General features: G+C 56.5%; 5 protein-coding genes across 5 annotated transcripts; all 5 read right to left on the reverse strand.

Moving 5' to 3' along the window:
* Nucleotides 1-1,333: 1,333 nt before the first annotated feature.
* On the reverse strand, nt 1,334-1,648 carry LOC135312214 (feather keratin 1-like). Its single transcript, XM_064445354.1, has one exon. It carries the CDS (start codon nt 1,646-1,648, stop codon nt 1,334-1,336), a length of 315 nt encoding a protein of 104 aa, XP_064301424.1.
* A 5,433-nt stretch (nt 1,649-7,081) lies between these two features.
* LOC135312215 (feather keratin 1-like) lies at nt 7,082-7,405 on the reverse strand. The gene has a single exon (XM_064445355.1). It carries the CDS (start codon nt 7,394-7,396, stop codon nt 7,082-7,084), a length of 315 nt encoding a protein of 104 aa, XP_064301425.1. The 5' UTR covers nt 7,397-7,405.
* A 5,424-nt stretch (nt 7,406-12,829) lies between these two features.
* Nucleotides 12,830-13,166, reverse strand: LOC135312216 (feather keratin 1-like). The gene has a single exon (XM_064445356.1). The coding sequence runs from the start codon at nt 13,148-13,150 to the stop codon at nt 12,830-12,832; it is 321 nt and encodes a 106-aa protein (XP_064301426.1). The 5' UTR covers nt 13,151-13,166.
* Nucleotides 13,167-17,165: 3,999 nt separating this feature from the next.
* Nucleotides 17,166-17,474, reverse strand: LOC135312217 (feather keratin 1-like). The gene has a single exon (XM_064445357.1). The coding sequence runs from the start codon at nt 17,472-17,474 to the stop codon at nt 17,166-17,168; it is 309 nt and encodes a 102-aa protein (XP_064301427.1).
* A 5,429-nt stretch (nt 17,475-22,903) lies between these two features.
* LOC135312218 (feather keratin 1-like) lies at nt 22,904-23,218 on the reverse strand. The gene has a single exon (XM_064445358.1). It carries the CDS (start codon nt 23,216-23,218, stop codon nt 22,904-22,906), a length of 315 nt encoding a protein of 104 aa, XP_064301428.1.
* Between the last annotated feature and the right edge of the window lie 3,337 nt (nt 23,219-26,555).

Here is a 26,555-nt window from a genome sequence, read left to right on the forward strand (position 1 = left end):
CTGGAGCGTGTCCAGAGAAGGGCAACGGAGCTGGAGGAGTTTCTAGAGAACAAGTGTGCTGGGGAGTGGCTGAGGGAGCTGGCAGGGTTTAGCCTGGAGAAGAGGAGGCTGAGGGGTGACCTTATCGCCCTCTGCAACTGCCTGAAAGTGGCCTGTAGTGAAGTGGGCATTGGTCTCTATTGCTAGGGTACTAGCAATAGGACGAGAGGAAATGGCCTGAAGCTGCATCAGGGGAGGCTTAGATTGCATGTTAGGAAAAATGTATTACTGAAAGGGTGGTCAGGCATTGGAAGAGGCTGCCCAGAGAGGTGGTGGAGTCACCATCGCTGGAGGTGTTTAAAAAAAGTGTAGGCGTGGCACTTCAGGGCATGGTTTAGGAGGCCTGGGGGTGTTGGGTTGACAGTTGGAATTGGTGATCTTAGAGGTCTTTTCCAACCTTAATGATTCTATTCTAGAATTCCTTGAAGGGTTGCACACAAGAGGCTTGTGATGAGTGGCAGGACAAGAGGCCCACGGCACAAGTGGAATTCCACGGGCAAAGAAGGCAAGCCTTCTTCAGTGTGAGGGTGGTGAAAGAGTGGAAGAGGTGCTGGAGTCTCCATCCTTGGAGATAGTGGACACGTGAGTGGCCATGGTCCTGGACGACCTGCTCCAGCCAGCCCTTCTTGTAAAGTGCTTATGTCATGTTCCAGCAGCCCCCAGGTGCCAGTCTGTGCTGTTGCTGGTGGTGGTGTTCGTAGGAGAGGCCTTGTGGCCCTTTCTCACTCATGGTGATGACCTGTACAGACTTATCTTTGTGCCAGCTGGCACAATTCCTAGGACAGGTGTTGTGACCCTTCTCCACCCACCCCAAAGGCAACTTGAGGCCTGGTTTTGTGCTGGGTCAGGTTGGAGGAGCCTTGAGTGAAGAAGGGAAGAGGAGGCATCTCAGGCTGGGATGAGGAGAACTTTATTGTTGGAAAAAAGAGAGTGAAAAGGCAGGAGCGCCAAGTGGAAGGGAAGCGGTCTGAAGTGCAGGTAATGTAACCATCAGCCGTAGTGCCGTGTGTGAGAGACATTTTGCCAGAGAAGCAAGATTTTCGAGCCTTGCACAACGGAGGTCCCCTCTGGTCCTTATCTTGTGAGCAAGTGATTGCATCGGTGAGTACTGGAGATAGCAGAAGGTGCGATGCAAAAAAGGGAGTAGGACAAGACGAGGAGGTGCGTGGGTCATGTAGCCAGGCAGGCTGGGTTGGCCCATTCCCTGCTTCCTTGCTTGGTGCCTTGAAAGGAGGAGCCGTGGAGGGCAGGTCCACGTGTCAGCAAGAGCTCGGAGGTGCCACGTGGGGGGCCCTTAGCAGGGGTAGCAGCCCCTTATGCCACCGTAGCAGCCCAGGCCTCCAAAGCCATAGCCGTAGCCGTAGCCGAAGCGGCCGGAGGAGACGGGCACTCCCTGGGAGCCGAGGATGTTGCCCACGGCAGCCGATGAGGAGGATCCGACGGCGGTGTTCTGTGGGAAGGAGCTGAGGATGGGTCCTGGCAGGGTGACCTGCACGGTGGAGGGCTGGATGACGACGTGGGAGTCCTCGCACTGCCTGACACAGGGCTCATTGCAGCTGTTAGCCAGCGGGGTGGGTCCGCAGGGGCGGCAGAGGTCGTAGCAGGCCATGTGTGTGGTGTGGAGGGTCCCTGGAAGAGAGGGTGTTGAGAAAGCGTAGGGGCGTGGGGGTGCGAGGGTCAATGTTGCAGGGGGGCGAGGGAGCGTGGAGTTGTGGGGTGGGGCTGTGGGGAGCGTGGGTGTGGGGAGGCGTCAGGGCTGCTGAGTCTGGGGGCAGAGCGTGCTGGAAGAGCCGGATGAGGTGGGTCAGGGGAAGAAGGGGAAGGGGGTTCAGACTCACCTTGTTGACGATGGAGGAGAAGGTGTGAGGAGCGTGTGTGAGGGAGAGAGGTGCTGGGCCGGCTTTTATGCTGGTCCCTGAGGGGCGGGACAGCCTTTGCACATGACGGTGTTTTGCAGCAAGTGGCTGTTACATGCCAGAGGCTGGGAGGTCATGAGGTGGGGTGTGGATTCCTTCCCGCAACGCTGTCTTTTCCTTTCCTGTCCTCCTGAGGACGTGTCCTCTTGACCCTGGCGGCAGCTTTATAAGTGAGAATTAGGTATTTGGTAGGAGTCAAATGGAAGGTGCGTGTCAGGGCATTTGACAGACATGACCAAAGGATCATAGAGTTGTGGTATTGTCAGTGAGGTCATGCCATGGCACTCGGGTGGTGAAGTTTGTTGGCATGTTGTGAAGAGGGCTCCCCATTTCTTTGAAAGCCTGGGTGTCTTGTCAGATTTTTGAGGTGTGCCGGGTGTTAAGTGTTGCCCTTTCATTGCATTTGCTCCGTGCCGGCCTTGCTGCCAGGTGACTAAGGTGTGTATAGGCCTGGCGTTTCCCCTTTTGTGTGCTCTGTGTGTGCCTTGGTGCCCCACTTGCTCGTGAGCTTGTAGATGTGTGAATTGTCTTTATATTGCAAGGTTTTGGCAGTGTCCTGGGGTCTGCAGGCAGGTGTCCCTCTGCAGCCTATGGAGATTAACGGTGGAGCACATATGCACCTGCAGCCCCCGAGGGCCTCCTACCGGAGCAGGTGGATGCCCAATGGAGTCTGTGACCCCGTGGGAATGCCGTGCTGGAGCAGGCTCCTAGCAGGACCTGTGGCCCCGTGCAGAGAGGAGCTCACATGCTGGAGCAGGTTTGCTGGCAAATCTTGTGACCCTGTGGGAAACCCACGCTGGAGCACTCTCTTCCTGGGGGATGGCACCCTGTCAAAGGCACCTATGCTTGTGGCATTGTGAAGAACTTGACACTGTGGGAAGGATCCACGTTGGAGAAGTTCATGGAGGACTGTCTCCATGAGAGGGACCCTGTGCTGGAGAAAGGGAAGCATGTGAGGTGTCCTCCCTCTGAGGCAGTAGGAGCAGCAGAACCACCGTGTGATGAACTGACCACAACCCCCATTGCCCATCCCCCTGCGCTGCTCGGGGGAAGAGGTAGAGTAAATTAGGAGTAAAGTGAACCTTGGAAGAAGGCAGGGGTGGGGAAGGTGTTTTAGGTTTTGTTTATATTTGTCATTACTCTACTCTGACTTTTAGCAAAAAACTACATTAATTTCCCCAAGGCACGTCTGTTTTGCCTGTGATGGTAATTGCTGAGTGATCGCTCCCTGTCCTTATGTTGACTCAGGAGCCTTTTGTCGTCTTCAGTCCAGTTGAGGAAAGAGAGTGACTGAGCATCTTGGTAGTCATCTTGTGTCCAGCCCCGGCCATCCCCGCACTGAGGCCCATCTTCAGAGCTGAGCAGGGTGACAGGCTTGTTTGTGGGGCCGGTGCTCGGTGCCCCATGCTGTGCCTCAGGGTCCCCACAGTGAGGAGGATGGTGAGCGCAGTGCAGAGGGGTGGTGACTTGGGGTCTCCTGTAGAGGTGGTGCATGGCCCCTGAGGCAGGGAGGATGGTGGCCTGGAGACCACGTGCACTGTGGGACCCTGCAGCGCAGAGGGGATGGTGGTGTGGGGATCCCCTGCAAGGGATCATCTGGGGACCCCATAGCAAGGTGAGGCCATGGGCTAGGGGCTCCCATGTAGGCGGAATGGGGACCGTGCAGCCAGGCGGAGAGTGCAGCCCTAGTCCAGCATTGGCTCAGCTGAGGACCCCACAGCAAGGTGACCTGGGCACCTTGGTTGTCCAGGGTCCTGGCGCCAACTGGGGATGGGGACAGGAACACCGTGTGGGTGGTCCTGGCTCCACTTTGTGAGAGAAGATGTTGTGCCAAGGACTGGAGGTGGTTGGGCTGGGGACAACAGCAAGGGGGGTCATGAAAGGGGACCCCGCCCACGTGTCCCTGGCACCCTGCAGCATGTGCAAGAAGGGCAGGGTGCCTTCTTCATGTACATATTGATGACAATGTTTTAGTTATTAGATCATGGCATTTTCCCTCCACCTGACCCTCCAAGTGCCCCAACTGCTTTTGCCTGAGGCCTTTGGTTCAGTTGTCAGCAGCATTTCTAGTCATTCAGCCCCTCATTCAGCCCCCGCCCCTCCCAGCAGCGGTTCTGGGGGCCGTTTGGTGAAGATGTTTGATTTCTTGTGCCCGACGTGTTGATTTTGGGGTCCTGACAGGAGCCTTCTGGAAACTTCCAGGATCTGCTGCAGCAGCTGGCGCCTGTCAGCCGCCGCCCGATTGGCAGGCTGTTCGGCACCCCTGGTGGGCATGTTGTTAGCTGCGTCCTGATTGGCTGATGGCTGAGGGTGCTGAGGGAGCAGCTGGCTGTGGTGAGGGAAGGCTGCAGCGCGGGCGCCTGGCTGGTGAGCTCTGGGAGAGCTGGTGAGTCCCGTGGGAGGCCCAAGTATAGTGGGAGAGGCAGGCAGGCAGGGGATGCTTTCATGCCAAACCTCGAGGGGATGCTTGCATGGCAAAGGGTTGAGGAAGCAGAATAGGCTGCCTAGCCTGGACTAGAAGAGTCCACTTGGAAGGGACCTAGAGTGATCCTCTAGCCCAACTGCCTGACCACTTCAGGGCTGACCAAAAGTTAAAGCATGTTATTAAGGGCATTGTCCAAATGCCTCTTAAGCACTGACAGACTTGCGGCATCGACCACCTCTCTAGGAAGCCTGTCCGAGTGTTTGACCACCCTCCCAGGAGTGTTTGCTAATGTCAATTCCGAAAGTCCCCTGATGCGGCTTTGAAGCATTCCCATCAGTCCTCTCACTGGGTGCCAGGGAGAAGAGCTCAGCACCTCCCCATGCCCCTCTCCTCCTCAGGAAGCTGTAGAGAGCAATGGGGTCCCCCCTCAGCCTCCTGTTGTCCAAACAGAACCTCTGATGGAGGATGCGGGGAACTACTGGCCAGCCACCTGACCTCAGTACCGGGGAAGATTATGGAGCAGTTCATCCTGAGTGCGCTCACCAGGCATGTGCAGGACAACCAGGGATCAGGCCCAGCCAGCACGGCTTCATGGAAGCAGCCTCTTGCTGGCCCTACCTGGTCTCTTTCTTGACCAGGTGACCCGCCCAGTGGATGAGGGAGAGGCTGTGGATGTTATCTACCTGCACTTTGTTGAGGCCTTTGACCCTGTCTCCCACAGCATCCTCCTCGAGCAGCTGGAGGCTCATGGCTTAGACAGGTGGTCTCTTCACTGGGTAAAAATGTGTCTGGATGGCCGAGCCCAGAGAGTTGTGGTGAATGGAACTGAATCCAGTTGGCGTCCAGTCACGAGCAGGGTTCCCCAGGGCTCAGTGTTGGGGCCAGGCTTGTTTAATATCTTTATCGATGATTTGGTTGAGAGGATTGCGTATGCCCTCAGTGAGTTTGCAGGCTACACCAAGTTGGGTGGGAGTGTTGATCTGTTTGAGGGTGGGAAGGCTCTGCAGAGGATTCTGGACAGGCTGGATCACTGCGCCGAGGCCAACTGTATGAGCTTAACAAGGCCAAGTGCTGGGTCCTACACTTGGGTCACAAGAGCCGTATGAAACGCTCCAGGCTTGGGGAAGAGTGTCTGGAAAGCTGCGTGTCGGAGAAGGCCCTGGGGGTGCTGGCTGACAGCCGTCTGAGCATGAGCCAGCAGTGTGGCCGGGTGACCAAGAAGGCCAACATAATCTGGGCTTGTATGAGGAATAGTGTGTCCCGCAGGAGCAGGGCAGGGATGGCGCCCCTGTGCTGGGCCCTGGGGAGGCCCCACCTCGAATGCTGGGCTCAGGTTTGGGCTTGTCGGGACAAGAAGGACCTTGAGGGGCTGGAGCGTGTCCAGAGAAGGGCAACGGAGCTGGAGAAGTTTCTAGAGAACAAGTGTGCTGGGGAGTGGCTGAGGGAGCTGGCAGGGTTTAGCCTGGAGAAGAGGAGGCTGAGGGGTGACCTTATCGCCCTCTGCAACTGCCTGAAAGTGGCCTGTAGTGAAGTGGGCATTGGTCTCTATTGCTAGGGTACTAGCAATAGGACGAGAGGAAATGGCCTGAAGCTGCATCAGGGGAGGCTTAGATTGCATGTTAGGAAAAATGTATTACTGAAAGGGTGGTCAGGCATTGGAAGAGGCTGCCCAGAGAGGTGGTGGAGTCACCATCGCTGGAGGTGTTTAAAAAAAGTGTAGGCGTGGCACTTCAGGGCATGGTTTAGGAGGCCTGGGGGTGTTGGGTTGACAGTTGGAACTGGTGATCTTAGAGGTCTTTTCCAACCTTAATGATTCTATTCTAGAATTCCTTGAAGGGTTGCACACAAGAGGCTTGTGATGAGTGGCAGGACAAGAGGCCCACGGCACAAGTGGAATTCCACGGGCAAAGAAGGCAAGCCTTCTTCAGTGTGAGGGTGGTGAAAGAGTGGAAGAGGTGCTGGAGTCTCCATCCTTGGAGATAGTGGACACGTGAGTGGCCGTGGTCCTGGACGACCTGCTCCAGCCAGCCCTTCTTGTAAAGTGCTTATGTCATGTTCCAGCAGCCCCCAGGTGCCAGTCTGTGCTGTTGCTGGTGGTGGTGTTCGTAGGAGAGGCCTTGTGGCCCTTTCTCACTCACGGTGATGACCTGTACAGACTTATCTTTGTGCCAGCTGGCACAATTCCTAGGACAGGTGTTGTGACCCTTCTCCACCCACCCAAAAGGCAACTTGAGGCCTGGTTTTGTGCTGGGTCAGGTTGGAGGAGCCTTGGGTGAAGAAGGGAAGAGGAGGCGTCTCGGGCTGGGATGAGGAGAACTTTATTGTTGGAAAAAAGAGAGTGAAAAGGCAGGAGCGCCAAGTGGAAGGGAAGCGGTCTGAGGTGCAGGTAATGTAACCATCAGCCGTAGTGCCGTGTGTGAGAGACATTTTGCCAGAGAAGCAAGATTTTCGAGCCCTACACAACGGAGGTCCCTGGTGGACCTGGCTTGTGAGCAAGTGATTGCATCGGTGAGTACTGGAGATAGCAGAAGGGGCGATGCAAAAAAGGGAGTAGGACAAGACGAGGAGGTGCGTGGGTCATGTAGCCAGGCAGGCTGGGTTGGCCCATTCCCTGCTTCCTTGCTTGGTGCCTTGAAAGGAGGAGCCGTGGAGGGCAGGTCCACGTGTCAGCAAGAGACCGGAAATGCTACGTGAAGGGTCCTTAGCAGGGGTAGCAGCCCCTTATGCCACCGTAGCAGCCCAGGCCTCCAAAGCCATAGCCGTAGCCGTAGCCGAAGCGGCCGGAGGAGACGGGCACTCCCTGGGAGCCGAGGATGTTGCCCACGGCAGCCGATGAGGAGGATCCGACGGCGGTGTTCTGTGGGAAGGAGCTGAGGATGGGTCCTGGCAGGGTGACCATCACGGTGGAGGGCTGGATGACGACGCGGGAGTCCTCGCACTGCCTGACACAGGGCTCGTTGCAGCTGTTAGCCAGCGGGGTGGGTCCGCAGGGGCGGCAGAGGTCGTAGCAGGCCATGTGTGTGGTGTGGAGGGTCCCTGGAAGAGAGGGTGTTGAGAAAGCGTAGGGGCGTGGGGGTGCGAGGGTCAATGTTGCAGGAGGGCGAGGGAGCGTGGAGTTGTGGGGTGGGGCTGTGGGGAGCGTGGGTGTGGGGAGGCGTCAGGACTGCTGAGTCTGGGGGCAGAGCGTGCTGGAAGAGCCGGATGAGGTGGGTCAGGAGAAGGAGGGGAAGGGGGTTCAGACTCACCTTGTTGACGATGGAGGAGAAGGTGTGAGGAGCGTGTGTGAGGGAGAGAGGTGCTGGGCCGGCTTTTATGCTGGTCCCTGAGGGGCGGGACAGCCTTTGCACATGACGGTGTTTTGCAGCAAGTGGCTGTTACATGCCAGAGGCTGGGAGGTCATGAGGTGGGGTGTGGATTCCTTCCCGCAACGCTGTCTTTTCCTTTCCTGTCCTCCTGAGGACGTGTCCTCTTGACCCTGGCGGCAGCTTTATAAGTGAGAGTTAGGTATTTGGTAGGAGTCAAATGGAAGGTGCGTGTCAGGGCATTTGACAGACATGACCAAAAGATCATAGAGTTGTGGTATTGTCAGTGAGGTCATGCCATGGCACTCGGGTGGTGAAGTTTGTTGGCATGTTGTGAAGAGGGCTCCCCATTTCTTTGAAAGCCTGGGTGTCTTGTCAGATTTTTGAGGTGTGCCGGGTGTTAAGTGTTGCCCTTTCATTGCATTTGCTCCGTGCCGGCCTTGCTGCCAGGTGACTAAGGTGTGTATAGGCCTGGCGTTTCCCTTTTTGTGTGCTCTGTGTGTGCCTTGGTGCCCCACTTGCTTATGAGGTTGTGATGTGTGAATTGTCTTTATATTGCAAGGTTTTGGCAGTGTCCTGGGGTCTGCAGGCAGATGTCCCTCTGCAGCCTATGGAGATTAACGGTGGAGCACATATGCACCTGCAGCCCCCGAGGGCCTCCTACCGGAGCAGGTGGATGCCCAATGGAGTCTGTGACCCCGTGGGAATGCCGTGCTGGAGCAGGCTCCTAGCTGGACCTGTGGCCCCATGCAGAGAGGAGCTCACATGCTGTAGCAGGTTTGCTGGCAAAGCTTGTGACCCTGTGGGAAACCCACGCTGGAGCCCTGTCTTCCTGGGGGATGGCACCCTGTCAAAGGCACCTATGCTTGTGGCATTGTGAAGAACTTGACACTGTGGGAAGGATCCACGTTGGAGAAGTTCATGGAGGACTGTCTCCATGAGAGGGACCCTGTGCTGGAGAAAGGGAAGCATGTGAGGTGTCCTCCCTCTGAGGTAGTAGGAGCAGCAGAACCACCGTGTGATGAACTGACCACAACCCCCATTGCCCATCCCCCTGCGCTGCTCGGGGGAAGAGGTAGAGTAAATTAGGAGTAAAGTGAACCTTGGAAGAAGGCAGGGGTGGGGAAGGTGTTTTAGGTTTTGTTTATATTTGTCATTACTCTACTCTGACTTTTAGCAAAAAACTACATTAATTTCCCCAAGGCAAGTCTGTTTTGCCCGTGATGGTAATTGCTGAGTGATCGCTCCCTGTCCTTATGTTGACTCAGGAGCCTTTTGTCGTCTTCAGTCCAGTTGAGGAAAGAGAGTGACTGAGCATCTTGGTAGTCATCTGGTGTCCAGCCCCGGCCATCCCCGCACTGAGGCCCATCTTCAGAGCTGAGCAGGGTGACAGGCTTGTTCGTGGGGCCGGTGCTCGGTGCCCCATGCTGTGCCTCAGGGTCCCCACAGTGAGGAGGATGGTGAGCGCAGTGCAGAGGGGTGGTGACTTGGGGTCTCCTGTAGAGGTGGTGCATGGCCCCTGAGGCAGGGAGGATGGTGGCCTGGAGACCACGTGCACTGTGGGACCCTGCAGCGCAGAGGGGATGGTGGCGTGGGGATCCCCTGCAAGGGATCATCTGGGGACCCCATAGCAAGGTGAGGCCATGGGCTAGGGACTCCCATGTAGGCGGAATGGGGACCGTGCAGCCAGGCAGAGAGTGCAGCCCTAGTCCAGCATTGGGTCAGCTGAGGACCCCACAGCAAGGTGACCTGGGCACCTTGGTTGTCCAGGGTCCTGGCGCCAACTGGGGATGGGGACAGGAACACTGTGTGGGTGGTCCTGGCTCCACTTTGTGAGAGAAGATGTTGTGCCAAGGACTGGAGGTGGTTGGGCTGAGGACAACAGCAAGGGGGACCATGAAAGGGGACCCCGCCCACGTGTCCCTGGCACCCCGCAGCATGTGCAAGAAGGGCAGGGTGCCTTCTTCATGTACATATTGATGACAATGTTTTAGTTATTAGATCATGGCATTTTCCCACCACCTGACCCCTCCAAGTGCCCCAGCTGCTTTTGCCTGAGGCCTTTGGTTCGGTTGTCAGCAGCATTTCTAGTCATTCAGCCCCTCATTCAGCCCCCGCCCCTCCCAGCAGCGGTTCTGGGGGCCGTTTGGTGAAGATGTTTGATTTCTTGTGCCCGACGTGTTGATTTTGGGGTCCTGACAGGAGCCTTCTGGAAACTTCCAGGATCTGCTGCAGCAGCTGGCGCCTGTCAGCCGCCGCCCGATTGGCAGGCTGTTAGGCACCCCCGGTGGGCATGTTGTTAGCTGCGTCCTGATTGGCTGATGGCTGAGGGTGCTGAGGGAGCAGCTGGCTGTGGTGAGGGAAGGCTGCAGTGCGGGCGCCTGGCTGGTGAGCTCTGGGAGAGCTGGTGAGTCCCGTGGGAGGCCCAAGTATAGTGGGAGAGGCAGGCAGGCAGGGGATGCTTTCATGCCAAACCTCGAGGGGATGCTTGCATGGCAAAGGGTTGAGGAAGCAGAATAGGCTGCCTAGCCTGGACTAGAAGAGTCCACTTGGAAGGGACCTAGAGTGATCCTCTAGCCCAACTGCCTGACCACTTCAGGGCTGACCAAAAGTTAAAGCATGTTATTAAGGGCATTGTCCAAATGCCTCTTAAGCACTGACAGACTTGCGGCATCGACCACCTCTCTAGGAAGCCTGTCCGAGTGTTTGACCACCCTCCCAGGAATGTTTGCTAATGTCAATTCCGAAAGTCCCCTGATGCGGCTTTGAAGCATTCCCATCAGTCCTCTCACTGGGTGCCAGGGAGAAGAGCTCAGCACCTCCCCATGCCCCTCTCCTCCTCAGGAAGCTGTAGAGAGCAATGGGGTCCCCCCTCAGCCTCCTGTTGTCCAAACAGAACCTCTGATGGAGGATGCGGGGAACTACTGGCCAGCCACCTGACCTCAGTACCGGGGAAGATTATGGAGCAGTTCATCCTGAGTGTGCTCACCAGGCATGTGCAGGACAACCAGGGATCAGGCCCAGCCAGCATGGCTTCATGGAAGCAGCCTCTTGCTGGCCCTACCTGGTCTCTTTCTTGACCAGGTGACCCGCCCAGTGGATGAGGGAGAGGCTGTGGATGTTATCTACCTGCACTTTGTTGAGGCCTTTGACCCTGTCTCCCACAGCATCCTCCTAGAGCAGCTGGAGGCTCATGGCTTAGACAGGTGGTCTCTTCACTGGGTAAAAATGTGTCTGGATGGCCGAGCCCAGAGAGTTGTGGTGAATGGAACTGAATCCAGTTGGCGTCCAGTCACGAGCAGGGTTCCCCAGGGCTCAGTGTTGGGGCCAGGCTTGTTTAATATCTTTATCGATGATTTGGTTGAGAGGATTGCGTATGCCCTCAGTGAGTTTGCAGGCTACACCAAGTTGGGTGGGAGTGTTGATCTGTTTGAGGGTGGGAAGGCTCTGCAGAGGATTCTGGACAGGCTGGATCACTGCGCCGAGGCCAACTGTATGAGCTTAACAAGGCCAAGTGCTGGGTCCTACACTTGGGTCACAAGAGCCGTATGAAACGCTCCAGGCTTGGGGAAGAGTGTCTGGAAAGCTGCATGTCGGAGAAGGCCCTGGGGGTGCTGGCTGACAGCCGTCTGAGCATGAGCCAGCAGTGTGGCCGGGTGACCAAGAAGGCCAACATAATCTGGGCTTGTATGAGGAATAGTGTGTCCCGCAGGAGCAGGGCAGGGATGGCGCCCCTGTGCTGGGCCCTGGGGAGGCCCCACCTCGAATGCTGGGCTCAGGTTTGGGCTTGTCGGGACAAGAAGGACCTTGAGGGGCTGGAGCGTGTCCAGAGAAGGGCAACGGAGCTGGAGAAGTTTCTAGAGAACAAGTGTGCTGGGGAGTGGCTGAGGGAGCTGGCAGGGTTTAGCCTGGAGAAGAGGAGGCTGAGGGGTGACCTTATCGCCCTCTGCAACTGCCTGAAAGTGGCCTGTAGTGAAGTGGGCATTGGTCTCTATTGCTAGGGTACTAGCAATAGGACGAGAGGAAATGGCCTGAAGCTGCATCAGGGGAGGCTTAGATTGCATGTTAGGAAAAATGTATTACTGAAAGGGTGGTCAGGCATTGGAAGAGGCTGCCCAGAGAGGTGGTGGAGTCACCATCGCTGGAGGTGTTTAAAAAAAGTGTAGGCGTGGCACTTCAGGGCATGGTTTAGGAGGCCTGGGGGTGTTGGGTTGACAGTTGGAACTGGTGATCTTAGAGGTCTTTTCCAACCTTAATGATTCTATTCTAGAATTCCTTGAAGGGTTGCACACAAGAGGCTTGTGATGAGTGGCAGGACAAGAGGCCCACGGCACAAGTGGAATTCCACGGGCAAAGAAGGCAAGCCTTCTTCAGTGTGAGGGTGGTGAAAGAGTGGAAGAGGTACTGGAGTCTCCATCCTTGGAGATAGTGGACACGTGAGTGGCCGTGGTCCTGGACGACCTGCTCCAGCCAGCCCTTCTTGTAAAGTGCTTATGTCATGTTCCAGCAGCCCCCAGGTGCCAGTCTGTGCTGTTGCTGGTGGTGGTGTTCGTAGGAGAGGCCTTGTGGCCCTTTCTCACTCACGGTGATGACCTGTACAGACCTATCTTTGTGCCAGCTGGCACAATTCCTAGGACAGGTGTTGTGACCCTTCTCCACCCACCCAAAAGGCAACTTGAGGCCTGGTTTTGTGCTGGGTCAAGTTGGAGGAGCCTTGGGTGAAGAAGGGAAGAGGAGGCGTCTCGGACAGGGATGAGGAGAACTTTATTGTTGGAAAAAAGAGAGTGAAAAGGCAGGAGCGCCAAGTGGAAGGGAAGCGGTCTGAGGTGCAATTAGATTGACCATCAGCCGTGGTCCTGTGTATGAGAGACAATTTGCCAGAGAAGCAAGATTTTCGAGCCCTACACAACGGAGGTCCCTGGTGGACCTGGCTTGTGAGCAAGTGGTTGCATCGGTGAGTACAGGAGATAGCAGAAGGGGCGATGCAAGGAAGGAAGTTGGAGAAGAGGTGGAGGTTCATGGGCCGTGTGTCCAGGCAGGCTGGGTTGGCCCCTTCCCTGCTTCCTTGCTTGGTGCCTTGAAAGGAGGAGCCGTGGAGGGCAGGTCCACGTGTCAGCAAGAGACCGGAAATGCTACGTGAAGGGTCCTTAGCAGGGGTAGCAGCCCCTTATGCCACCGTAGCAGCCCAGGCCTCCAAAGCCATAGCCGTAGCCGTAGCCGTAGCCGAAGCGGCCGGAGGAGACGGGCACTCCCTGGGAGCCGAGGATGTTGCCCACGGCAGCCGATGAGGAGGATCCGACGGCGGTGTTCTGTGGGAAGGAGCTGAGGATGGGTCCTGGCAGGGTGACCATCACGGTGGAGGGCTGGATGACGACGTGGGAGTCCTCGCACTGCCTGACACAGGGCTCGTTGCAGCTGTTAGCCAGCGGGGTGGGTCCGCAGGGGCGGCAGAGGTCGTAGCAGGCCATGTGTGTGGTGTGGAGGGTCCCTGGAAGAGAGGGTGTTGAGAAAGCGTAGGGGCGTGGGGGTGCGAGTGGTGTGGTGGTGTGAGGTGGGGGTGCAACAGCAGGAGGACAAGGTAGCGCGGAAGCGTGTTGTGTGGCTGTGGGGAGCATGGTGTTGGGGAGGCGTCAGGGCTGCTGAGGCTGGGGGCAGAGCGCACTGGAAGAGCTGGACGAGGTGGGTCAGGAGAAGGAGGGGAAGGGCGTTCAGACTCACCTTGTTGACAATGGAGGAGAAGGTGTGAGGAGAGTGTGTGAGGGAGAGAGGTGCTGGGCCGGCTTTTATGCTGGTCCCTGAGGGGCGGGACAGCCTTTGCGCATGACGGTGTTTTGCAGCAAGTGGCTGTTACATGCCAGAGGCTGGGAGGTCATGAGGTGGGGTGTGGATTCCTTCCCGCAACGCTGTCTTTTCCTTTCCTGTCCTCCTGAGGACGTGTCCTCTTGACCCTGGCGGCAGCTTTTAAGCGAGAGTTAGTATTTGGTAGGAGTTGAATGGAAGGTGCTTGTCATCGCATTTGGAAGACATGACCAAAGCGTGGCGGCGGTTGGGTGTCATCAGTGAGGTCAAGTGATGGGAGTTGTGTGATGTGGTTTGTGGGTGCGTTGTGAAGATGGGGCACCATTTCCTCACCGCCGTGGAAGGCTGGTCTGTTCTTTGAGGTGTGCCAGGCATGAGGCGCTGCCCCTTCCATGGCACTTGGTCCCTGCTGGCTATGATACCATGTCGCTAAGGCAGTCTTTAGGCGTGGCCTTACCCGTTGGGTTTGCTCTGTGAGTGTCTTGGTGGCCCTTCTTCTTGTGAGGTTGTAGCCACGTGGATTGCATTTTATCATGGTTTTAGCTGGGATCGAGTTAATATTCCTCACTGCAAGTCGTGTAGTGCGGTTCTTTGGGCTTACTATAAGAACAGCGTTGATAAGACACTGATGTTTTAGTTGTTGCTAGGTAGTGCTTTTTCTAGTCAAGGACTTTTCTAGCCTCTCGTGCTCTGCTGGGTGCCCAAGAAGCCACGAGGGGAGGGGGCATTGCCAGGATAGCTGATCCAAAGTGACCAAAGGAATATTCCATCTCATATGACATCATGCCCAGTCTGACTGGGGAAGATGGCCAGTTGCAGCTACAATCTCAGCTTGTGGACCTGCGGTGACGTTTGGTGGGCGGTATGCTTTGCATTACTTGGTCTTTGTTTTTTCCCCCCATCCTCCCAAGGTTTCACCTCTCTCTTTCTCTCTTGTTACCTTCCTTTGAATGATATTCTTTTATTACTATTACCATTACTGTTTTATTACAATTATTAAACTGTTCTTATCTGAACCCATGGGATTTCTTACTGTGTCTCTTCCAATTGTCTCCCTTCCCAGACGTGACGGGGGGGAGTGAGTGAGCGGCTGTGTGGTGACCAGTTGCTGACTGGGGCTAAACCATGACAATTGCAAGGTTTTGGTAGTGGCCTGGGGGCTACAGGGTGGCTTCTGTGACAGCATACAGGACTCTTGCCCATGGCTGATAGACCCAGTGCCGCCTGGCTCTAAGATGGATCCACTGCAGGCAAAGGCCGGCACAAGCAGTGACGGTGGTAGTGCTTCTGAGATAACATATTTGAAAAGTGGAGAAACTGCTGCGCAACAGGAGCCAGAGGAGAGGAGCGAGAATATGTGAGAGAAGCAACTCTACAGAGAGAAACAAAACAGCCGTACAGACCGGTTGTGTAGGGATGGATTCAGGAGGGCCAAGGTGTGGCTGGAGCTGAATTTGGTAAGGGATGCAAAGAATAACCAGAAGGGATTCTGTAAGTGTGTCAACCGGTAAAGGAAGGTTAAAGAGAGCGTACCCCCCCCAAAGAACAAGAATGGTGACCTAGTATCTATCAACAGATGAGGAGAAGGCTGAGGTACTCAACAGATTTCTGCCTCAGTCTTCACTGGAAGAAGACTTCACTGAAGACTTCAGTCTTCGCTGCTCCATCTGGACTATATGGACCGCAGGATGGGGACCAGGGGGGTAAAGCCCCTCCCGCTGTAAGGGGAGATCAGGTTTGTGACCACCTGAGGAACCTGAATGCGGCTTTGAAGCATTCCCACAAATCCTGTCACTGGATCCCACGGAGAAGAACTCAGCACCTCCCTCGCCCCTTTTCCTGCTCCGGAAGCTGGAGAGAGCAATGAGGTTCTCCCTCAGCCTCCTTTTCTCCAAAGCAGACAAGCCCATTGTCCTTAGCCGCTCCTCACAGGACGCGCCTTCCAGCCTGTCACCAGCTTTGTTGCCCTCCTCTGCATGTATTCAAGGTCTTTCACATCCTTCTGAAGTGGTGGGGCCCAGAACTGCACACAGGGCTTGAGGGGAGGCCACAGCAATCCTGCGTACAGCGGGATAATCACCTCCTGTAGGAAGATGGGTGTGCTGTGTTTGATGCACCCCAGTGTAGGGTTTGCCCCCTTGGCTGCCAGGGCACACCGCTGACTCCCCTCGAGCCTGCTGTCAGCCAGCACCCACAGACCCCTTCCTGCAGGGCTGCTCTCCAGCCACTCCTCTCCCAGTCTGGCCTTGTGTCCAGTGTTACTCCATGCCAGGTGCAGAATCCGGCATTTGCACTGGTTAAATTTCGTGCCAGCGATGGTTGCCCAATGCTCCAGTCTCTCTAGATCCCTCTGCAAGGCCTCTTGTCCCTCAGGAGAGGCAACAGCACCTCCCACTTTGGTATCATCAGCAAACTTGATAATGGTGCCTTCAACTCCTTCATCCAGTGCATTGATAAAGATCTTGAACAGAATTGGTCCTAGAATGGAGCCCTGAGGAACACCACTGGCGACAGGTTGCAGCCCACAAGTAACCGCATTCACTGTCCCCCGCTTTGAGCCTTGCTGTTGAGCCAGCCCTTCACCCAGCGCAGCGTCTACCTGCTCATCTCACAGTTGGCCAACTGGTGCAGAAGGATGCTATGAGGGGCGCGATCAGAAGCCCTACTAAAATCCAGAAACAGTACATCCACGGCCTTCCCTTCATCCCTGTAGACGAGAGAGCTTATAATAAGAGGATATGAAATTAGCCAGGCGGGACCTTCCCTTAGTGACCCACGTTGTCTGGTCCTGATGATTTTTCTTCCTGTCCTTTAAAGGCATTCATCAGCATCCAGTGGGAGCTTCTCCGTAATTTTTCCAGGTCCTGAGGCTAGACTAACGGGACTCGAGTTTCCTGGGTCTTCCCTCACACCTCTTTTTAGAAATTGGAATGAGGTTGTCTAGATCTGAGTCAGCAAGAACCTCCCCCAGACTCCCAAGAGCTGCCCAACTTGATCAGAGGTGAGTGTCTTGAGGGTTGTTGACTGTGCGGGTAGTGCTTGCTGGCGAGGAAGAGGAGGTGAGGCAGGCAGGGTATCTGTGTTTTTGAGTGGGAGGGTGCTGGCGTGCCTGTCAGGCAAGAGGCACTCCTGATATTGGCTGTGGTGGTACTATCCCTAGGGGAGGCCTTGTGACCCTAATCCACCCACCCCGCTGGCCTCTTCTGCATGGGGTTGGTGCTGGGTGAGGTTGGAGGAGTCTTGGAAGGAGAAGGAAGAGGAGACCTCACAGGCTGGGATGCAGGAGAACTTTATTGATGGAAAAATGAGTGAAGAGGCAGGAGCACCGAGTGGAAGGGAAGCAGTCTGAAGTGCGGGTAGTGTAACCGTCAGCTGAGGTGCTGTGTGTGAGAGGCAGTTTGCCAGAGAAGCAAGATTTTCGAAGCCCATATTAGGAGCAGCACTCCAGAGGTTCCCGGTGGTCCTTAGCTTGTGAGCAAGTGGTTGCATCGGTGAGTACTGGAGATAGCAGAAGGGGTGATGCAAAGAGGGAAGTGGGAGAAGAGGAGGAGGTGCGTGGGCCGCGTGCCCAGGCAGGCTGGGTTGGCCCATTGCCTGCTTCCTTGCTTGCTGCCTTGAAAGGAGGAGCCGTGGAGGGCAGGTCCACGTGTCAGCAAGAGCCTGGAGGTACCACGTGGAGGGCCCTTAGCAGGGGTAGCAGCCCCTTATGCCACCGTAGCAGCCCAGGCCTCCAAAGCCGTAGCCATAGCCAAATCCGCCGGAGGAGACGGGCACTCCCTGGGAGCCGAGGATGTTGCCCACGGCAGCCGATGAGGAGGATCCGACGGCGGTGTTCTGTGGGAAGGAGCTGAGGATGGGTCCTGGCAGGGTGACCAGCACGGCGGGAGGCTGGATGACGACGCGGGAGTCCTCGCACTGCCTGACACAGGGCTCGTTGCAGCTGTTAGCCAGCGGGGTGGGTCCGCAGGGGCGGCAGAGGTCGTAGCAGGCCATGTGTGTGGTGTGGAGGGTCCCTGGAAGAGAGGGTGTTGAGAAAGCGTAAGGGCGTGGGGGTGCGAGGGTCAATGTTGCAGGGGGCGAGGGAGCGTGGAGGTGTGTTGTGTGTCTGTGGGGAGCGTGGGTGTGGGGAGGCATCAGGGCTGCTGAGGCTGGGGGCAGAGAGTGCTGCAAGAGCCGGACGAAGTGGGTCAGGAGAAGGAGGGGAAGGGGGTTCAGACTCACCTTGTTGACGATGGAGGAGAAGGTGTGAGGAGCGTGTGTGAGGGAGAGAGGTGCTGGGCCGGCTTTTATGCTGGTCCCTGAGGGGCGGGACAGCCTTTGCGCATGACGGTGTTTTGCAGCAAGTGGCTGTTACATGCCAGAGGCTGGGAGGTCATGAGGTGGGGTGTGGATTCCTTCCCGCAACACTCTCTTTTCCTTTCCTGTCCTCCTGAGGACGTGTCCTCTTGACCCTGGCGGCAGCTTTATAAGTGAGAGTTAGGTATTTGGTAGGAGTCGAATGGAAGGTGCGTGTCAGGGCATTTGACAGACATGACCAAAAGATCATAGAGTTGTGGTATTGTCAGTGAGGTCATGCCATGGCACTCGGGTGGTGAAGTTTGTTGGCATGTTGTGAAGAGGGCTCCCCATTTCTTTGAAAGCCTGGGTGTCTGGTCGGGTTTTTGAGGTGTGCCGGGTGTTAAGTGTTGCCCTTTCATTGCATTTGCTCCGTGCCGGCCTTGCTGCCAGGTGACTAAGGTGTGTTTAGGCCTGGCGTTTCCCTTTTTGTGTGCTCTGTGTGTGCCTTGGTGCCCCACTTGCTTATGAGGTTGTGATGTGTGAATTGTCTTTATATTGCAAGGTTTTGGCAGTCTCCTGGGGTCTGCAGGCAGATGTCCCTCTGCAGCCCATGGAGATTAACGGTGGAGCACATATGCACCTGCAGCCCCCGAGGGCCTCCTACCGGAGCAGGTGGATGCCCAATGGAGTCTGTGACCCCGTGGGAATGCCGTGCTGGAGCAGGCTCCTAGCTGGACCTGTGGCCCCGTGCAGAGAGGAGCCCACGCTGGAGCAGGTTTACTGGCAAAGCTTGTGACCCTGTGGGAAACCCACGCTGGAGCCCTCTCTTCCTGGGGGATGGCACCCTGTCAAAGGCACCTATGATTGTGGCATTGTGAAGAACTTGACACTGTGGGAAGGATCCACGTTGGAGAAGTTCATGGAGGACTGTCTCCATGAGAGGGACCCTGTGCTGGAGAAAGGGAAGCATGTGAGGTGTCCTCCCACTGAGGTAGTAGGAGCAGCAGAACCACCGTGTGATGAACTGACCACAACCCCCATTGCCCATCCCCCTGCGCTGCTCGGGGGAAGAGGTGGAGTAAATTAGGAGTAAAGTGAACCTTGGAAGAAGGGAGGGGTGGGGAAGGTGTTTTAGGTTTTGTTTATATTTGTCATTACTCTACTCTGACTTTTAGCAAAAAACTACATTAATTTCCCCAAGGCACGTCTGTTTTGCCCGTGATGGTAATTGCTGAGTGATCGCTCCCTGTCCTTGTGTTGAGTCAGGAGCCTTTTGTCGTCTTCAGTCCAGTTGAGGAAAGGGAGTGACAGAGCGTCTTGGTAGTCATCTGGTGTCCAGCCCCGGACATCCCCGCACTGAGGCCCATCTTCAGAGCTGAGCAGGGTGACAGGCTTGTTTGTGGGGCCGGTGCTCGGTGCCCCATGCTGTGCCTCAGGGTCCCCACAGTGAGGAGGATGGTGAGCGCAGTGCAGAGGGGTGGTGACTTGGGGTCCCCTGTAGAGGTGGTGCATGGCCCCTGAGGCAGGGAGGATGGTGGCCTGGAGACCACGTGCACTGTGGGACCCTGCAGCGCAGAGGGGATGGTGGCGTGGGGATGCCCTGCAAGGGATCATCTGGGGACCCCATAGCAAGGTGAGGCCATGGGCTAGGGGCTCCCATGTAGGCGGAATGGGGACCGTGCAGCCAGGCGGAGAGTGCAGCCCTAGTCCAGCATTGGCTCAGCTGAGGACCCCACAGCAAGGTGACCTGGGCACCTTGGTTGTCCAGGGTCCTGGCGCCAACTGGGGATGGGGACAAGAACACTGTGTGGGTGGTCCTGGCTCCACTTTGTGAGAGAAGATGTTGTGCCAAGGACTGGAGGTGGTTGGGCTGGGGACAACAGCAAGGGGGATCATGAAAGGGGACCCCGCCCACGTGTCCCTGGCACCCTGCAGCATGTGCAAGAAGGGCAGGGTGCCTTCTTCATGTACATATTGATGACAATGTTTTAGTTATTAGATCATGGCATTTTCCCTCCACCTGACCCTCCAAGTGCCCCAACTGCTTTTGCCTGAGGCCTTTGGTTCAGTTGTCAGCAGCATTTCTAGTCATTCAGCCCCTCATTCAGCCCCCGCCCCTCCCAGCAGCGGTTCTGGGGGCCGTTTGGTGAAGATGTTTGATTTCTTGTGCCCGACGTGTTGATTTTGGGGTCCTGACAGGAGCCTTCTGGAAACTTCCAGGATCTGCTGCAGCAGCTGGCGCCTGTCAGCCGCCGCCCGATTGGCAGGCTGTTCGGCACCCCTGGTGGGCATGTTGTTAGCTGCGTCCTGATTGGCTGATGGCTGAGGGTGCTGAGGGAGCAGCTGGCTGTGGTGAGGGAAGGCTGCAGCGCGGGCGCCTGGCTGGTGAGCTCTGGGAGAGCTGGTGAGTCCCGTGGGAGGCCCAAGTATAGTGGGAGAGGCAGGCAGGCAGGGGATGCTTTCATGCCAAACCTCGAGGGGATGCTTGCATGGCAAAGGGTTGAGGAAGCAGAATAGGCTGCCTAGCCTGGACTAGAAGAGTCCACTTGGAAGGGACCTAGAGTGATCCTCTAGCCCAACTGCCTGACCACTTCAGGGCTGACCAAAAGTTAAAGCATGTTATTAAGGGCATTGTCCAAATGCCTCTTAAGCACTGACAGACTTGCGGCATCGACCACCTCTCTAGGAAGCCTGTCCGAGTGTTTGACCACCCTCCCAGGAGTGTTTGCTAATGTCAATTCCGAAAGTCCCCTGATGCGGCTTTGAAGCATTCCCATCAGTCCTCTCACTGGGTGCCAGGGAGAAGAGCTCAGCACCTCCCCATGCCCCTCTCCTCCTCAGGAAGCTGTAGAGAGCAATGGGGTCCCCCCTCAGCCTCCTGTTGTCCAAACAGAACCTCTGATGGAGGATGCGGGGAACTACTGGCCAGCCACCTGACCTCAGTACCGGGGAAGATTATGGAGCAGTTCATCCTGAGTGCGCTCACCAGGCATGTGCAGGACAACCAGGGATCAGGCCCAGCCAGCACGGCTTCATGGAAGCAGCCTCTTGCTGGCCCTACCTGGTCTCTTTCTTGACCAGGTGACCCGCCCAGTGGATGAGGGAGAGGCTGTGGATGTTATCTACCTGCACTTTGTTGAGGCCTTTGACCCTGTCTCCCACAGCATCCTCCTCGAGCAGCTGGAGGCTCATGGCTTAGACAGGTGGTCTCTTCACTGGGTAAAAATGTGTCTGGATGGCCGAGCCCAGAGAGTTGTGGTGAATGGAACTGAATCCAGTTGGCGTCCAGTCACGAGCAGGGTTCCCCAGGGCTCAGTGTTGGGGCCAGGCTTGTTTAATATCTTTATCGATGATTTGGTTGAGAGGATTGCGTATGCCCTCAGTGAGTTTGCAGGCTACACCAAGTTGGGTGGGAGTGTTGATCTGTTTGAGGGTGGGAAGGCTCTGCAGAGGATTCTGGACAGGCTGGATCACTGCGCCGAGGCCAACTGTATGAGCTTAACAAGGCCAAGTGCTGGGTCCTACACTTGGGTCACAAGAGCCGTATGAAACGCTCCAGGCTTGGGGAAGAGTGTCTGGAAAGCTGCGTGTCGGAGAAGGCCCTGGGGGTGCTGGCTGACAGCCGTCTGAGCATGAGCCAGCAGTGTGGCCGGGTGACCAAGAAGGCCAACATAATCTGGGCTTGTATGAGGAATAGTGTGTCCCGCAGGAGCAGGGCAGGGATGGCGCCCCTGTGCTGGGCCCTGGGGAGGCCCCACCTCGAATGCTGGGCTCAGGTTTGGGCTTGTCGGGACAAGAAGGACCTTGAGGGGCTGGAGCGTGTCCAGAGAAGGGCAACGGAGCTGGAGAAGTTTCTAGAGAACAAGTGTGCTGGGGAGTGGCTGAGGGAGCTGGCAGGGTTTAGCCTGGAGAAGAGGAGGCTGAGGGGTGACCTTATCGCCCTCTGCAACTGCCTGAAAGTGGCCTGTAGTGAAGTGGGCATTGGTCTCTATTGCTAGGGTACTAGCAATAGGACGAGAGGAAATGGCCTGAAGCTGCATCAGGGGAGGCTTAGATTGCATGTTAGGAAAAATGTATTACTGAAAGGGTGGTCAGGCATTGGAAGAGGCTGCCCAGAGAGGTGGTGGAGTCACCATCGCTGGAGGTGTTTAAAAAAAGTGTAGGCGTGGCACTTCAGGGCATGGTTTAGGAGGCCTGGGGGTGTTGGGTTGACAGTTGGAACTGGTGATCTTAGAGGTCTTTTCCAACCTTAATGATTCTATTCTAGAATTCCTTGAAGGGTTGCACACAAGAGGCTTGTGATGAGTGGCAGGACAAGAGGCCCACGGCACAAGTGGAATTCCACGGGCAAAGAAGGCAAGCCTTCTTCAGTGTGAGGGTGGTGAAAGAGTGGAAGAGGTGCTGGAGTCTCCATCCTTGGAGATAGTGGACACGTGAGTGGCCGTGGTCCTGGACGACCTGCTCCAGCCAGCCCTTCTTGTAAAGTGCTTATGTCATGTTCCAGCAGCCCCCAGGTGCCAGTCTGTGCTGTTGCTGGTGGTGGTGTTCGTAGGAGAGGCCTTGTGGCCCTTTCTCACTCACGGTGATGACCTGTACAGACTTATCTTTGTGCCAGCTGGCACAATTCCTAGGACAGGTGTTGTGACCCTTCTCCACCCACCCAAAAGGCAACTTGAGGCCTGGTTTTGTGCTGGGTCAGGTTGGAGGAGCCTTGGGTGAAGAAGGGAAGAGGAGGCGTCTCGGGCTGGGATGAGGAGAACTTTATTGTTGGAAAAAAGAGAGTGAAAAGGCAGGAGCGCCAAGTGGAAGGGAAGCGGTCTGAGGTGCAGGTAATGTAACCATCAGCCGTAGTGCCGTGTGTGAGAGACATTTTGCCAGAGAAGCAAGATTTTCGAGCCCTACACAACGGAGGTCCCTGGTGGACCTGGCTTGTGAGCAAGTGATTGCATCGGTGAGTACTGGAGATAGCAGAAGGGGCGATGCAAAAAAGGGAGTAGGACAAGACGAGGAGGTGCGTGGGTCATGTAGCCAGGCAGGCTGGGTTGGCCCATTCCCTGCTTCCTTGCTTGGTGCCTTGAAAGGAGGAGCCGTGGAGGGCAGGTCCACGTGTCAGCAAGAGACCGGAAATGCTACGTGAAGGGTCCTTAGCAGGGGTAGCAGCCCCTTATGCCACCGTAGCAGCCCAGGCCTCCAAAGCCATAGCCGTAGCCGTAGCCGAAGCGGCCGGAGGAGACGGGCACTCCCTGGGAGCCGAGGATGTTGCCCACGGCAGCCGATGAGGAGGATCCGACGGCGGTGTTCTGTGGGAAGGAGCTGAGGATGGGTCCTGGCAGGGTGACCATCACGGTGGAGGGCTGGATGACGACGCGGGAGTCCTCGCACTGCCTGACACAGGGCTCGTTGCAGCTGTTAGCCAGCGGGGTGGGTCCGCAGGGGCGGCAGAGGTCGTAGCAGGCCATGTGTGTGGTGTGGAGGGTCCCTGGAAGAGAGGGTGTTGAGAAAGCGTAGGGGCGTGGGGGTGCGAGGGTCAATGTTGCAGGAGGGCGAGGGAGCGTGGAGTTGTGGGGTGGGGCTGTGGGGAGCGTGGGTGTGGGGAGGCGTCAGGACTGCTGAGTCTGGGGGCAGAGCGTGCTGGAAGAGCCGGATGAGGTGGGTCAGGAGAAGGAGGGGAAGGGGGTTCAGACTCACCTTGTTGACGATGGAGGAGAAGGTGTGAGGAGCGTGTGTGAGGGAGAGAGGTGCTGGGCCGGCTTTTATGCTGGTCCCTGAGGGGCGGGACAGCCTTTGCACATGACGGTGTTTTGCAGCAAGTGGCTGTTACATGCCAGAGGCTGGGAGGTCATGAGGTGGGGTGTGGATTCCTTCCCGCAACGCTGTCTTTTCCTTTCCTGTCCTCCTGAGGACGTGTCCTCTTGACCCTGGCGGCAGCTTTATAAGTGAGAGTTAGGTATTTGGTAGGAGTCAAATGGAAGGTGCGTGTCAGGGCATTTGACAGACATGACCAAAAGATCATAGAGTTGTGGTATTGTCAGTGAGGTCATGCCATGGCACTCGGGTGGTGAAGTTTGTTGGCATGTTGTGAAGAGGGCTCCCCATTTCTTTGAAAGCCTGGGTGTCTTGTCAGATTTTTGAGGTGTGCCGGGTGTTAAGTGTTGCCCTTTCATTGCATTTGCTCCGTGCCGGCCTTGCTGCCAGGTGACTAAGGTGTGTATAGGCCTGGCGTTTCCCTTTTTGTGTGCTCTGTGTGTGCCTTGGTGCCCCACTTGCTTATGAGGTTGTGATGTGTGAATTGTCTTTATATTGCAAGGTTTTGGCAGTGTCCTGGGGTCTGCAGGCAGATGTCCCTCTGCAGCCTATGGAGATTAACGGTGGAGCACATATGCACCTGCAGCCCCCGAGGGCCTCCTACCGGAGCAGGTGGATGCCCAATGGAGTCTGTGACCCCGTGGGAATGCCGTGCTGGAGCAGGCTCCTAGCTGGACCTGTGGCCCCATGCAGAGAGGAGCTCACATGCTGTAGCAGGTTTGCTGGCAAAGCTTGTGACCCTGTGGGAAACCCACGCTGGAGCCCTGTCTTCCTGGGGGATGGCACCCTGTCAAAGGCACCTATGCTTGTGGCATTGTGAAGAACTTGACACTGTGGGAAGGATCCACGTTGGAGAAGTTCATGGAGGACTGTCTCCATGAGAGGGACCCTGTGCTGGAGAAAGGGAAGCATGTGAGGTGTCCTCCCTCTGAGGTAGTAGGAGCAGCAGAACCACCGTGTGATGAACTGACCACAACCCCCATTGCCCATCCCCCTGCGCTGCTCGGGGGAAGAGGTAGAGTAAATTAGGAGTAAAGTGAACCTTGGAAGAAGGCAGGGGTGGGGAAGGTGTTTTAGGTTTTGTTTATATTTGTCATTACTCTACTCTGACTTTTAGCAAAAAACTACATTAATTTCCCCAAGGCAAGTCTGTTTTGCCCGTGATGGTAATTGCTGAGTGATCGCTCCCTGTCCTTATGTTGACTCAGGAGCCTTTTGTCGTCTTCAGTCCAGTTGAGGAAAGAGAGTGACTGAGCATCTTGGTAGTCATCTGGTGTCCAGCCCCGGCCATCCCCGCACTGAGGCCCATCTTCAGAGCTGAGCAGGGTGACAGGCTTGTTCGTGGGGCCGGTGCTCGGTGCCCCATGCTGTGCCTCAGGGTCCCCACAGTGAGGAGGATGGTGAGCGCAGTGCAGAGGGGTGGTGACTTGGGGTCTCCTGTAGAGGTGGTGCATGGCCCCTGAGGCAGGGAGGATGGTGGCCTGGAGACCACGTGCACTGTGGGACCCTGCAGCGCAGAGGGGATGGTGGCGTGGGGATCCCCTGCAAGGGATCATCTGGGGACCCCATAGCAAGGTGAGGCCATGGGCTAGGGACTCCCATGTAGGCGGAATGGGGACCGTGCAGCCAGGCAGAGAGTGCAGCCCTAGTCCAGCATTGGGTCAGCTGAGGACCCCACAGCAAGGTGACCTGGGCACCTTGGTTGTCCAGGGTCCTGGCGCCAACTGGGGATGGGGACAGGAACACTGTGTGGGTGGTCCTGGCTCCACTTTGTGAGAGAAGATGTTGTGCCAAGGACTGGAGGTGGTTGGGCTGAGGACAACAGCAAGGGGGACCATGAAAGGGGACCCCGCCCACGTGTCCCTGGCACCCCGCAGCATGTGCAAGAAGGGCAGGGTGCCTTCTTCATGTACATATTGATGACAATGTTTTAGTTATTAGATCATGGCATTTTCCCACCACCTGACCCCTCCAAGTGCCCCAGCTGCTTTTGCCTGAGGCCTTTGGTTCGGTTGTCAGCAGCATTTCTAGTCATTCAGCCCCTCATTCAGCCCCCGCCCCTCCCAGCAGCGGTTCTGGGGGCCGTTTGGTGAAGATGTTTGATTTCTTGTGCCCGACGTGTTGATTTTGGGGTCCTGACAGGAGCCTTCTGGAAACTTCCAGGATCTGCTGCAGCAGCTGGCGCCTGTCAGCCGCCGCCCGATTGGCAGGCTGTTAGGCACCCCCGGTGGGCATGTTGTTAGCTGCGTCCTGATTGGCTGATGGCTGAGGGTGCTGAGGGAGCAGCTGGCTGTGGTGAGGGAAGGCTGCAGTGCGGGCGCCTGGCTGGTGAGCTCTGGGAGAGCTGGTGAGTCCCGTGGGAGGCCCAAGTATAGTGGGAGAGGCAGGCAGGCAGGGGATGCTTTCATGCCAAACCTCGAGGGGATGCTTGCATGGCAAAGGGTTGAGGAAGCAGAATAGGCTGCCTAGCCTGGACTAGAAGAGTCCACTTGGAAGGGACCTAGAGTGATCCTCTAGCCCAACTGCCTGACCACTTCAGGGCTGACCAAAAGTTAAAGCATGTTATTAAGGGCATTGTCCAAATGCCTCTTAAGCACTGACAGACTTGCGGCATCGACCACCTCTCTAGGAAGCCTGTCCGAGTGTTTGACCACCCTCCCAGGAATGTTTGCTAATGTCAATTCCGAAAGTCCCCTGATGCGGCTTTGAAGCATTCCCATCAGTCCTCTCACTGGGTGCCAGGGAGAAGAGCTCAGCACCTCCCCATGCCCCTCTCCTCCTCAGGAAGCTGTAGAGAGCAATGGGGTCCCCCCTCAGCCTCCTGTTGTCCAAACAGAACCTCTGATGGAGGATGCGGGGAACTACTGGCCAGCCACCTGACCTCAGTACCGGGGAAGATTATGGAGCAGTTCATCCTGAGTGTGCTCACCAGGCATGTGCAGGACAACCAGGGATCAGGCCCAGCCAGCATGGCTTCATGGAAGCAGCCTC

The sequence above is a fragment of the Phalacrocorax carbo genome, chromosome 2 (assembly GCF_963921805.1).
Source record: "Phalacrocorax carbo chromosome 2, bPhaCar2.1, whole genome shotgun sequence".
Taxonomy (NCBI): domain Eukaryota; kingdom Metazoa; phylum Chordata; class Aves; order Suliformes; family Phalacrocoracidae; genus Phalacrocorax; species Phalacrocorax carbo.